Source organism: Martes martes (assembly GCF_963455335.1).
Source record: "Martes martes genome assembly, chromosome: 15".
NCBI classification, from domain to species: domain Eukaryota; kingdom Metazoa; phylum Chordata; class Mammalia; order Carnivora; family Mustelidae; genus Martes; species Martes martes.
The window spans coordinates 1913583-1924823 of NC_137903.1; the positions used below are offsets into that span (position 1 = coordinate 1913583).

Consider the following 11241-nt stretch of genomic DNA (forward strand, 5'->3'; position numbering starts at 1 on the left):
CTATTGTCTGACAGGTTAGGCTCTTCATTACCTGGGACCCCAATACAACAAGCTTCTGGAGGGCAGGGACCTTGCCTGTCATCTTGTCTCCTATGTCAGTGCCTAGAATAGTGCCTGGCTAGAAACAGGTGCTCCACAAATAGTCATGGATAACGGTAGAAATTCCACTTCTTTTCTGGGTCTCCCAACCTACTCCAAGCCCCCTTTCATGTACAGACCCACTCTTTACCCTCTGCTTTGCCGAGCTTCAGGCTCCCACACATCCCATGTGCCTGGACCGCACACTCACCTTTACGCCCAGCTGCACCCCCACTTTCAGAAAGGATGACGATGTCCTCCGACAATGCTTTTTCTGTCGGCAGATTCAGCAGGGCGGGTCCTGCCCCTTTAATCTGGGCCCCACCTGCTCTGGTCAGACAGGTTTGGAGACACAGGTAAAGGGAGAGAGACTGAGAGGAACACTTGCAGAGCCAGCAGGGAGCCGGGCAGCTCCTTCCCAGACGTTGGGGACCCTCTGCCTCTTCAGATGGAAAGTAAGAGGGTGTCATGGGTCTACATGGCTAGAGGCAGAAGGCCCTTGAGGAGGTGGAGGGAAGGGACCCAACCCCATCCAGCAGGAGTGAGATGGAGGAAACAGGGAGGGGAGAAAGGAGAGGAGGCATGGGGAACAGCCATGATTAGACCTAGATCTCGGAAGGGACAGCCCCAGGCCCTCTGGAGATGGAGGACAGAGGACAGGGGCCGGTGAAGAGTGTGGAGACTGCCCAGGTGCCCACCTTGGAGACGAAAGAGCAGGGCGCTCGGCCGCTGCCGGATCCTTGGGACACAGCTGTAGGCAGATCACTGGTATCAGTTACCAGGAGAGTTCCAAGCAGGGATCGACAAGAAGAAGGGGAGGATTGAAGATGGAGGGGCAGGGAGGCCCCTGGTGGGAAGGGAGCTCCTGGCAAAGCTGTAGACACCCCTTCTTCCTCCTGTTTTTGCATGAGGGTGGCTATGACCCCAGGGGTTTTGGTGGAGGGAGTAGAAGGTGTGGGTGGGAGCTGGCCGAGGCCACAGCTGCCAGCGCCTGTGCCCCCTGACTCACCCTCTCCTGCTGGGTAGCATTTGACGCGAAAAGGGTGTCTCCATTTCAGCTGCTCACTTCCCTCCCACCTCCTTCTTTTCAACACCTTTCTTGGCCCCATGTTCTCCCTGAGGTCCCAGAAGAGGCTAAAGCCCATGAGACCAGCTGCCCCAGACAGTTCCAATTCCATCAACCTGTCCCGAGCGCCAGAAACCAGACACCGCTGACAGAGCTTTCTTCCGTGCCCTCCAGGGTGATAGGCCCTCATGGTAGACCCCAGGAGTGAGGCCCCAGGATGACAGAACCCGAGACCCTGGCCCTGCTGGAAGTGAAGGGGTCTGAGGCCCTGGAGAAGAGCCCACCCCAGGCCTTGGTCCCCAATGGCCGGCAGCCAGAAGGGGAAGGTGAGGCCGAGTCCCATGGAACTGCGTCCTCCAAGGTGGGGTCCTCAGCTGGGTCTACCACGGCCGGAGAGGGACCTGAGGATGGTCTCGACAGCACAGTGAGCGAGGCGGCCACCTTGCCCTGGGGGACCGGCCCCCCGCCCAGTGCCCTGTTCCCAGACCCCCCTGGGTGGCGGGACATCAAGCCCGAGCCCCTCCGGTCAGAGCCACCCACCAAGCTAGAGGAGTTGTCCGAAGATGATGCCAACCTGCTGCCCGAGAAGGCGGCCCGGGCCTTCGTGCCCATCGACCTCCAGTGCATCGAGCGGCGGCCCCAGGAGGACCCGGCTGGGCGCTGTGAGGCCGGCGAGGGCGAGTGCCGCCGGGCCTGCCTGCCCGCCCGGGCCACCCAGCCCGAGCCCTGTGAGCGCAAGTGGGCCGAGGCCATGGTGAGGCCGCCGGGCCACACTTGCGGGGGCTGCGGGGGCTGCGGAGGCCGGGAGGGGCTGAGGGCCGTGGCCTCGGTGGGAGCCGCGCTCGTTCTCTTCCCCGGCCTGCTGTACGGGGCCTATGCCTTCCTGCCCTTCGACGCCCCGCGGCTGCCCACCATGAGCTCCCGCCTCATCTACACGCTGCGCTGCGGGGTCTTTGCCACCTTCCCCATCATACTGGGTGAGCCGGCCGGGAGCAGGGAGCGGGGCCGGGGGCGGGAGCTCCCCTTCCCTGGGGCCCCTGCGCCCGGCCCACACCGGGGTCCGTGGCCCCCCCGCGAGCCCTCCCCGGCTTCCCGCCCGCGGCTCCGGGCCGACCCTGCGCGCTCTCCCACCCGCCAGGGCTGCTGGTGTACGGGCTGAGCCTGCTGTGCTTCTCCGCCCTGCGGCCCTTCGGGGAGCCGCGGCGGGAGGTGGAGATCCACCGGCGCTACGTGGCCCAGTCGGTGCAGCTCTTCATCTTGTACTTCTTCAACCTGGCCGTGCTCTCCACCTACCTGCCTCAGGAGACCCTCAAACTGCTCCCCCTGCTCACTGGTCTCTTTGCCGTCTCCCGGTGAGCTGGCCGAGGGGTGGGGCTGGGGGAGGGGGTGGGGCTGGAGGGACCCCAGCACTTTGTCTGGCCTGGGGAGATGGGGGCAGGGAGCCCTCTGGATTCGCATTAGCCCGGATGTGCCCCCTGGATCGGTGAGTCCGCTTTCTTCCTTGCACCTGACCTCACCTGGCAGCAGGTGATCCGCTCTGTGTTCCCAAAGGAAGTTGTTTTAGGGAGCCAAGGACCAACCCAAATCTGGAAAGGCTGCCAGGTGTCACCTCGATCAACCTCCCACCCACTGGCCTCTGGTTAGACAGCCCCTGTGACCGATGCTCAGTTCCGTGTCTGTGTAAAGGCCCTGGTTACTAGAGAGTCTTTTCTTTGCGTTATAAACCACTGTCCTGACTTTGGCTCTGGAATTGCCCGGGACCATTCAGGTATTTGACACCTGCACTCCATGTCCCCACTCCAGCACCCTGCCCCCCGCCCACGGTTTCCTTTGCCGCAGTGTCCTGTGACCTTCCCTCTGGCCAGAGAGCCTCCTGCTTGTCGGTGGTCACTGGCACTGGCCTCCTGGTCATACACGTGGAGCCACGCTGGCTCTCGTTCCTCCGCTTTCATTGGAAGTCACCTGAAACCCTTTGGGGCCTTTCCACGTGAACTGCTGCTAACCCAGAAAGCACTTTTGAATTTCTGAAGGCACACACAGATCTTTTCGTTTTTTCCCTAAAGTATTTCCTTTTGTTACTTCTTTTTTTTTTTTTTTTTAAAGCTTGTATTTGTCAGAGAGCGAGCGAGCAGGCGCACACAAGCAGGGGGCGTGACAGGGAGGGGGAGAAGCAGATTCCCCGCTGAGCAGGGATCCCAACGTGGGACTCCATCCCAGGACACTGGGATCAGGACTCAAGCCAAAGGCAGTTAATGACTGAGCCCCCCAGGCGTCCCTCCTTTTGTTACTTTTCATGCAGGACCCCAGTCCCTTCAACTGCTAGAACATTCTTGCTCTTGAGCTGGCGTCTGTGTGCCGTTCTTCTGACTGGAGTCCAGTGGCTGGCTGTCCCACCAGCCTCCCGGCCGTCTTGCAGCCTGTTTTCTCCCAGATGTTTCCCCAGATGAACGTGTTCCTGCTGTGTCACTCACCCTCCCGTGTCCCCGTGTCCATCTCGGGGAGCGCCGGCCTCAGACAGAAGCTGGCTTAAGCAGACATGGCGCTTGTCTGGCCCTTCTCACCCGGGTCACAGAGAGGGAAGCCCAGCAGATCAGGGGAGGCCCGCCAGCAGCCATGGGGCCTGGAACGCAGCCCCTCCGTGTGTCCCCCCAGGGCCCGTCCTTCCCTCCCGCGAGCAAGGTGCTCAACGCTTGTGCCTGGCTTCACCCTCTGCGGAGCGTGGGGCTTCAACAAGGGACTTCACGCAGAGAGCTTGCGGGAGTCTGGTGCTCGGGGAGGGCTCAGCCGCTGGAACCTAGCGTCCCGCTGCCAGCCCAGGGCCGAGGCTCTTCCCCGTCCCACGGGCGAGAGCGGAGGCAGGGGTGTTTTGTGGCAAGTGGTCCTTCACGTGACAAGAGGCAGCTCCTGTCCTCCTGGCACTAGGGGTGTGTATTTGGGATGGATCTTCCAAGAGCGGAAAGGCCTATCCCTTTCGCTCCACGCCCCTTGAAGGCGGCTTCCTTACTCTTCTCCCCTCTGTCCTCTAACATGGCAGGAGAGAGGGTGACGATCAGGCTTGGGTTCAAATCACAGTTTTACTATTTCTCTGATGTGCAACCTTGGACCCGTTCTACTTAACCCCTTTGGAGTCTTTGTTTCTTCACCTGCAAAATGAGAAACCAGTACAATGGGGTACGGTCTGGCTGTGAGAGATGAGGAAGTGGGTTATGTATGGCTACAACCCTAACCTCCAGGACACAGTCAGTGGCGAGAAGGGTCTGTCCGGTGTGCTACCGAACTTCAAAACGGGATAAGAACATCCATCTTTGGTTGCTCATCTGCACATAAAGCCTTGACTCACAGGCCTCGGGGTTACTGGACGTCCGAGGGGGGTGGGGGGGAGGCGGGCGGCTGAGGGCCGAGGACCGGGATGGGCCATTTCACGGTACTCGCCGGTGCCTTTGCATTTCAAACCACAGAAAGGTATCCCGCCTGCGCTGAAGTTTTAGACTTAAATTTGCAAAGTCAGCAGAGAGGGAGGGAGTGACGGGGGGCCTCCTGGAGATGCGGGATGTCCACACTAGGGCCCACGTTGTGTCGTGTCTGCTGCCCCCATCAGCCCGCAAGCCAGCCAGCTGACGTACTTCCTCTTCCTGCCGCCCCCAGGCTGATATACTGGCTGACCTTCGCCGTGGGCCGCTCCTTCCGAGGCTTTGGCTACGGCCTCACGTTCCTGCCGCTGCTGTCCATGCTGGTGTGGAACCTGTACTACATGTTCGTGGTGGAGCCCGAGCGCATGCTCGCCGCTGCCGAGAGCCGCCTGGACTACCCTGACCACGCCCGCTCGGCCTTGGACCTCAGGCCTCGTCCCTGGGGCTGAGGCCCCCACTCGGCTCCCCCCGCCCCCCGCCGGCTTCAGTGCCTCGGGGGACAAGCCCCAGGATTGCCTGTCTGTCCCCTGCCCTCCCCACTTTCACCTCGGGAGCCCTCGGCCGTCGGGAGGGAATTCGGCTGGTTTCTTGCAGGGGAAGAGGCGGACGGCCATGCCCCCTCTGCAGGCTGAGGGCAGGGGCTGGCACAGGGAGCAGGGGTGTGGTTCCCTCCTGAGCAACGCCCCCCACACTCCTGGCGCTGCCTCCAGGACCCCGTGCTGGCCTCCGCCCCACGCTCCAGGCCCCGTGAGGCCGCGCAGGCAGAGCCTCCGCTGACTGACCATCTCTGTGCCACGGGTCGCAGGGAGACTGGCCTTACTGCCCGTGCCCAAGGTAAAGCCTGGGCATCCAGTCGCATGGGACTTGCACGTTTGGCAGAAGTCTTCCTGCGGGCCTGGGTTCAGGACCCTCCACCACGGGCCCCTGTAGGACTTTTAGCTTCGGTCAAGATGATTAAAGCTGCCCCAACCCAGAGCTGCTGCCTGCTCCCTTCTGACCCAGTTAGGCCCCCTAACCCCCCACTTCCAAACTGCAGAGGGGAGGGGAAGCCTCCGTCCAGAGAGGGGCAGGGGTGTGTGTGCGCGTGTGCCCACGCACATGGTGGCTGGGGTGCCTGCTGGGTGCGGTGGCCGATGTGAACCCTGTGTGAACATGTGTGTGACAATAAATGACCGCCGCGGTCCTCCCTCACTGTTCATGTTTGAACCCCACTCTCGGGTGTCCCTTCCTGGTCTGAGCCGACTGGTCCAGAACCCCCTGCCCCACAGGACAGAGAGGGGCGTGCTGGAGGGAAGAGAGGGGGCCACACAGAGTCTCCCATGCCCACACCTCAGCCTTCGGTTCCTGGAACCAGCCCCCGCCCCCACCGCCCATGACACCCACACGCTGACAGACAAGCCCTAGGGGGGAAAAGGAGTCTATTTTGTCCCTTCCAAGGTGGCCAACCAGTCAGAAGGCCTCTCATTAGGCCCGAGTCCCATCCCGGGAAACAGGGCTCGAGGGGCGGGAAGGCATTGCCAAGGGGACCCCCCCAATTCTAGCAATCACCCTGTTGCTGGTCCCTCCCCGGAGGATGAAGGAAGCCACCCCTGGGGGCCTTCGGGAAGCTGGGGGTGGTCTCTGAGGTCCTGCAGGGAAGCCGGATGGAGAAGGGAGCCACTGACCCTCCATTTGGCAGACCGGCGAGGCAGGCCCGGAAGTGCACATCCCCCGCCCCGGTGAGCTGGCCTCAGTTGATAGGCTGGTATTCGGAGCACTGCTTGTGGCCCAGCAGCAGAAACAGCCCTCCTGCCAGCAACATGAGCCCTGGGGCCCCCAAGGCCACCGCCATGATGCCCAAGATGAGCGGGGACAAGCTGTCCATCGGAGGAGTGCCCACGCCCAGAAGCACTGACCTAGGGCAACCAGAGTGGGAAAGACAGGCCAGCAGGTTAGGTGGGAAGACCAGGAGGCTGGGCTCCCCCACGTCTACGCCCAAGGCCCCGGCCCCACCCTGGCCCTCACCAGCTGAGGTAGTGTTCGTCCCAGTAGCCAGGGCCTGTGGAAGTCCCAAAGGTCAGATTGAAGGCACAGAAGTTGGTCTGGGACCCAAAGAAGGCTCGGACAATGGGGGACTGGGGGAGAGGGTACTCCGAGGTGGGGTGCAGTGGGGAAGCTTGGCAGGGCAGGGCCGAATCCCGGCTCCTCTGCCTCTGGGAGAAAGCCACCGGCCGCCACTGCATGAAGCCCGACGGGGGGGACCCCCACAGCAGCTGGTCCAACTGGGGAGAAAGACAAACAACAGGATGAGGACGACACCCTGTGCAGACCCTTCCGGCCTCCAGCTGTCACTAGCTGGCCTGGGGCCTGCGCCCACCTCCAGGACCGAAGGCCACTTGCACAGAGCCTCAGTCTCTCCTCTGTAGAAGGGGGAGCTGGATGGGGAGCACCGGGTGCCTCCCAGCCCTGTCCCCTGCAAGCCTGTGCCCAGCTCCCTCCCCAGCCCCCAGGCCCAGCTTCCTTCCCTTGTCTCCTCCTCCAGCCACACTCGTTGGCACAGTGACCAGCACCTAAAGCTGCTAAACTACGTTGTTGGTTGGTACGTGGTTATCAGCACCTCTGGCCCCACAGGCTCCTCCTGCGGCCCCCACCCCGCTGGAAGCCTGACCTGGAAGACAGCAGGCGTGTACTCATCGTCGATGGAGCGCTGCTCTCGCATGGAAGGGCAGTCGGGGCCCTGGCCCAGGGTGACTAGCTCCAGCCCAAACAGGGAACGGTTTCCCCGGGGAGCGGCCCCAACCAGGGACACCTCGAGCTGGCAGGTGTCCGCCGAATGCAGGAGGCGCGGGGCCTGGGCCGGGCGGCCGGAACCGGAAAAGGCCTGCACCTGGAGTGGGGGAGGCATGGGAAGCAGGGGCCTGTGTCTGCAGGCCCTCCCCCCTCTCACAAACCCGCTTTCCGGGTTCCTCTGAGTCCCCACACCTTACCCTGAAGACCAGGCTGCCGTTGGCAAAAGCCCCGGTGGGGTCACGAATGGGGTGGCCTCGAAACGTGGCACTCAGGGTGGCAGGGTCCAGAGAGTCGGTGATGTTGTCCCAGGAGAACTCAGCCAGGGAATACGGGGGATACGGTTTTCCCAGAGGCTTGGCGGACGCCTCCGATGTGTTGATGTTGTCAAATTCAAACAGCTGGGGGGCGGGGTGACGTGGGAGGGGCTTGCTGTGTCCCGCCTTACACGAACCACCCCCACCCCCGGGGTCCCATTTTTTACAGTCTTCAGTACCCCCCCCCCGCCCCAGGGAATTCTCTGCTCCTCCCCCTGGCTCTCCCCAGCCTCCTCACCCTGGTGAAGACAACGGCAGAAGAGAACCGGATGCTGTCCGTGGGGAGCACGGTGAGGCCCCCGTCCGGCTCCGGGGACAGCAGGCGGCTCCAGTTGACGGCTACGGTGCTGTGGGGGGTGTCGGTGGCCACCAGCAGGGCTGCCGGGGGCCCCGTGCTGCTCCACACGTAGTGCAGCGTGGAGTTGGCGCCCACCGCCCGGATGTGGAGCAGGTTCTGGGGGGGGCCCTGCCAGTCCGGGATGACCTCCAGGGACACCTGGATCATGAGATTGGGAAAGAGACACAGGGTGAAGCCGCTTGGGAAGGATGGGGGGAGGCAAGGAGCACAAAGGTGGACAGAGCCCCGGACGCCCTGACCCTGGCGGGCAGATGAGGGCGCAGGGCTGGGGGGGCGGTGCGGAAAAGGCCCACCTGGGTCCCTCCGGGCCATCAGGGCAAGAGACAGGGCCGCCGCCCTCCACAACCGGCTTCCGTGGGCCCCAGCGGCCCCCTGCGCCCCCTGCTGCCCGGGTGCCCTCCCAGGCCAGCGTCTGCCGAAGCGCCCAGGGCTCTAGCCCCTCACCCGGCGGGTCTCGTCCCCCAGCAGGCCGAGCGGGGCTGCAGACGCCAGCAGGCTCAGGAGGAGCGTGGGGCCGGGGGCACCGCGCCCCCAGCGCCAGCGGGGCCCCTCACTGCCGCACATGGGGCCCCAACTTCAGAGGGCGGAAGAGACCCCAGAGTCATGTGACGCGCTCACTCAGCTGACCTCCGCGCAGGGCGGGGCCTCGCACAGTCCTTAAAGGGGCCGCCTCCCTTAACCCCGATCCAGGCTCGGGAGAGAGAGAAGGCGGGGGAAGGTGGGGGAGGTGGGCGGCTCGTCGTCCCCAGCGGCGCCCCCAGCAGACACCCGGACCTCTCCTACCCCACCGCCACGCTGGCTCCCTGTAAGGGGCCACGATGTCGGGATTCAAGATCCCAGGGGACCCCGATACGCTGTGCTGTGGGGAAGGCGGAGAGGAATTGGACAGAACTCGGGGGAGACGGGGTGCCCCCATGGGTCGGTCCGTGACTGCGGAGCCCGCGCATGCCCTTCCTGACCTACAAGAGCTCTGCCTTGTAAGATACTTCCAAACTAAGAGGTGGAAACAGCGTATTTGTCAAAAGGAGTTTATGTCTGGCTGAATAAACCCCCTTTTTGTTGTTTTCGTGTTTTTCCTTAAAATTATTTTGACTAATAACAAATGCACCTGACTCAGACTTCCTAAGGTAAGGGAGGTGTCACCCTTCCCTCCCGAGACCACCACTGTGGCATTTGTGACTTGTCCTTCCCAAGGAGCACCAAGCAGGGGCACCCAGCAGGCTGCTGGGAGCGGGCCACTCTTGGTCTCGGGGTCACGAGTTTGAGCCCCACGCTGGGTGCAGAGCCTACTGAAGAAAGCAGAACAAAACCCGAGCTGTTCTGTGCGTGCCGCGTGCCGCACACGTACACATACGTGTGATGCCGTGCGACGGCGGCAAACCCCGCCTGCCGTGTGCTTTCCCACGTGTGCCTTGTCGCCTGCCCTCTGCTCCCGGCGCATTCTCCACTTGCGTGTCTCACTGCGGGGGCCTGTCCCCCGGATACATCTACCCAGAGCCGAGGTGGTTTGCAGCAATACGCGGTGGCAGACTGTGGCATGAACACCCCTGTACCGACAGCATTTCATATGCATCTGAGTCCAAATATGGAAGCTACGTGGCTGATCCCACGGACTGTGTGTGAGGTTTCTCCCGGACCGGCCGACAGGCTGTGTGCGGGAGGGTCTGACACTCTCAGCCGCTGCCCGCCTGCTTGTCCCCAGGAGGGAGGCTCGTCACTCCTCTGTAGTTACACCTTGGCCTGATTGTTTGCAGGCCCCACCTTCCTGACCGCCAAGTGCTAGTTCTTTCAAGTTAACTTCTGTACGGGAACCAACATCACCGCATCCCCCACCGCCTCCACTCTGTCTTTTTCACAATGTCCATTATTCTCCCCCACGCTGATGTATTCTAAAATGTCAGGTTTTCTTCTGGTTTCACTTTTTTATATTGAAACCTTTCAAATGCCTGTAAGTAATTTTGGAAACCAGGAATGAAGTAGGGATCTAATTTTATTTTCCCCCAAATGGCTCCTCTGAGAGGAACTCAAGTTTTCTCAAAAAACTCATTTTTGAGGGTGCCTGGGTGGCTCAGTTGGTTAAGCAACTGCCTTTGGCTCAGATCATGATCCCAGAGTGCCGGGGTTGAGTCCCGGATCGGGCTCCCAGCTCCACGGGGAGTCTGCTGCTCCCTCTGACCTTCTCCCCCTCATGCTCGCTCTCAAATGGATAAATAAAATCTAAAAACAAACAAAAAACAAAACAAAAAAAACACTCAATTTTGAGACAAGTGCTTGTATCGTCTGAGCTACCAAGACAGGGGAAAGTAGAAACTGGAGTCTTGCCGGAGTGGTCGGGGACTCAAACCTCCCCACCACTCACAAAAATGCTGCTTTACAGGAGGAAAACGGGATGTGGCCGGTTGGAGGAGTCTGGCAGCAGGGGGGCGGCATGCCCAGTCGAGGAGGTGGCGAAGCTGCGGTCACGGTCAGGGGCCCACAGGGTGGTGACGGAAGCAGCCTGCACGGCAGGGAGAGGCTGGGACAGGAGGAGCTCGCCACGAGTCCGGCTCAGAGGCGCTCACGGGGACAAGGGTCTGAGCACAGCGGCCAGGCCGGCACACGCTCCCCCAGCGTTCACCCCGACGCCCGGCAGGGACAACTGCAGCCAGAATGGACGTCGGGGAAAATCGCAAAGGGGAGCAAAGACCCACAGGCTCTTCATGAGCACCACTTCAAGACCCCGTCGTCTACCTCGCCCCTAAGGTCCTAGAGCGCTGAAAGAATGATTGATTAAACAGAGGCGGGGCCCTCAGCACAGGAAGGGCAGGCTTATTCCAGAGCCGCGGGAGCAGACCAGGGCCCCCCGGGGCCCCCTTGGGCCTCCTGCCGTGGGCACGGCCTCTCCTGCTGAGAGCCAGACCGCCCACAGCAAACTCGCCTGCCCTCTCCCGGCTTTGCGGCCCTTGACTCGACTTTATCTGTGCCAGACGGATGCCCCAGTGGGAAAGGGGGATGTGACTGATCTGAGCCCCCGTGGAGACGGGGCAGTACACGCGCGGACTGGAGCGTGTCGTTAGGCAGGAGGCACCGTGTGCTGTTCTCCTTCTACCGAGCACTCGGCCCAACACGACTAAGGCCTGCGGCCGGGGAGGAGGTGAGGGCTAACTGTATGACTCATGAGGACAAAGGGGGTGTGGAGGGCCCAGGAGCCAAGAGGAAGGACACTGAAGAAATCACAGGCTAGCCCCCGCCGGCCTCCCGCATCCC

The 11241-nt window shown here is 62.2% G+C and overlaps 2 protein-coding genes across 2 annotated transcripts; one reads left to right on the top strand and one right to left on the bottom strand.

Annotated features, from left to right (window-relative positions):
- Positions 1-427: 427 nt before the first annotated feature.
- On the top strand, positions 428-5764 carry TMEM79 (transmembrane protein 79). Its single transcript, XM_080823761.1, has 4 exons — positions 428-533; positions 1319-2121; positions 2283-2496; positions 4790-5764. The coding sequence occupies exons 2-4, from the start codon at positions 1362-1364 to the stop codon at positions 5001-5003; spliced, it is 1188 nt and encodes a 395-aa protein (XP_080679887.1). The 5' UTR covers positions 428-533; positions 1319-1361; the 3' UTR covers positions 5004-5764.
- A 190-nt stretch (positions 5765-5954) lies between these two features.
- GLMP (glycosylated lysosomal membrane protein) lies at positions 5955-8607 on the bottom strand. The gene is made up of 6 exons (XM_080823760.1): positions 8440-8607; positions 7876-8133; positions 7521-7721; positions 7202-7420; positions 6559-6815; positions 5955-6449 (listed from the first exon to the last, which is right to left on the bottom strand). The coding sequence occupies exons 1-6, from the start codon at positions 8557-8559 to the stop codon at positions 6284-6286; spliced, it is 1221 nt and encodes a 406-aa protein (XP_080679886.1). The 5' UTR covers positions 8560-8607; the 3' UTR covers positions 5955-6283.
- Between the last annotated feature and the right edge of the window lie 2634 nt (positions 8608-11241).

Excerpts from the sequence above, each read along its gene's own strand:
- TMEM79 (XM_080823761.1), top strand. The coding sequence starts at position 1,362 with ATGACAGAACCCGAGACCCTGGCCCTGCTGGAAGTGAAGGGGTCTGAG. Across the intron at positions 2,122-2,282 it reads CACCTTCCCCATCATACTGG|GGCTGCTGGTGTACGGGCTG; the intron begins GTGAGCCGGCCG and ends CCCACCCGCCAG. Across the intron at positions 2,497-4,789 it reads GGTCTCTTTGCCGTCTCCCG|GCTGATATACTGGCTGACCT; the intron begins GTGAGCTGGCCG and ends TGCCGCCCCCAG.
- GLMP (XM_080823760.1), bottom strand. The coding sequence starts at position 8,559 with ATGTGCGGCAGTGAGGGGCCCCGCTGGCGCTGGGGGCGCGGTGCCCCC. Across the intron at positions 6,816-7,201 it reads ACACGCCTGCTGTCTTCCAG|TTGGACCAGCTGCTGTGGGG; the intron begins GTCAGGCTTCCA and ends CTTTCTCCCCAG. Across the intron at positions 6,450-6,558 it reads GACGAACACTACCTCAGCTG|GTCAGTGCTTCTGGGCGTGG; the intron begins GTGAGGGCCAGG and ends TGGTTGCCCTAG.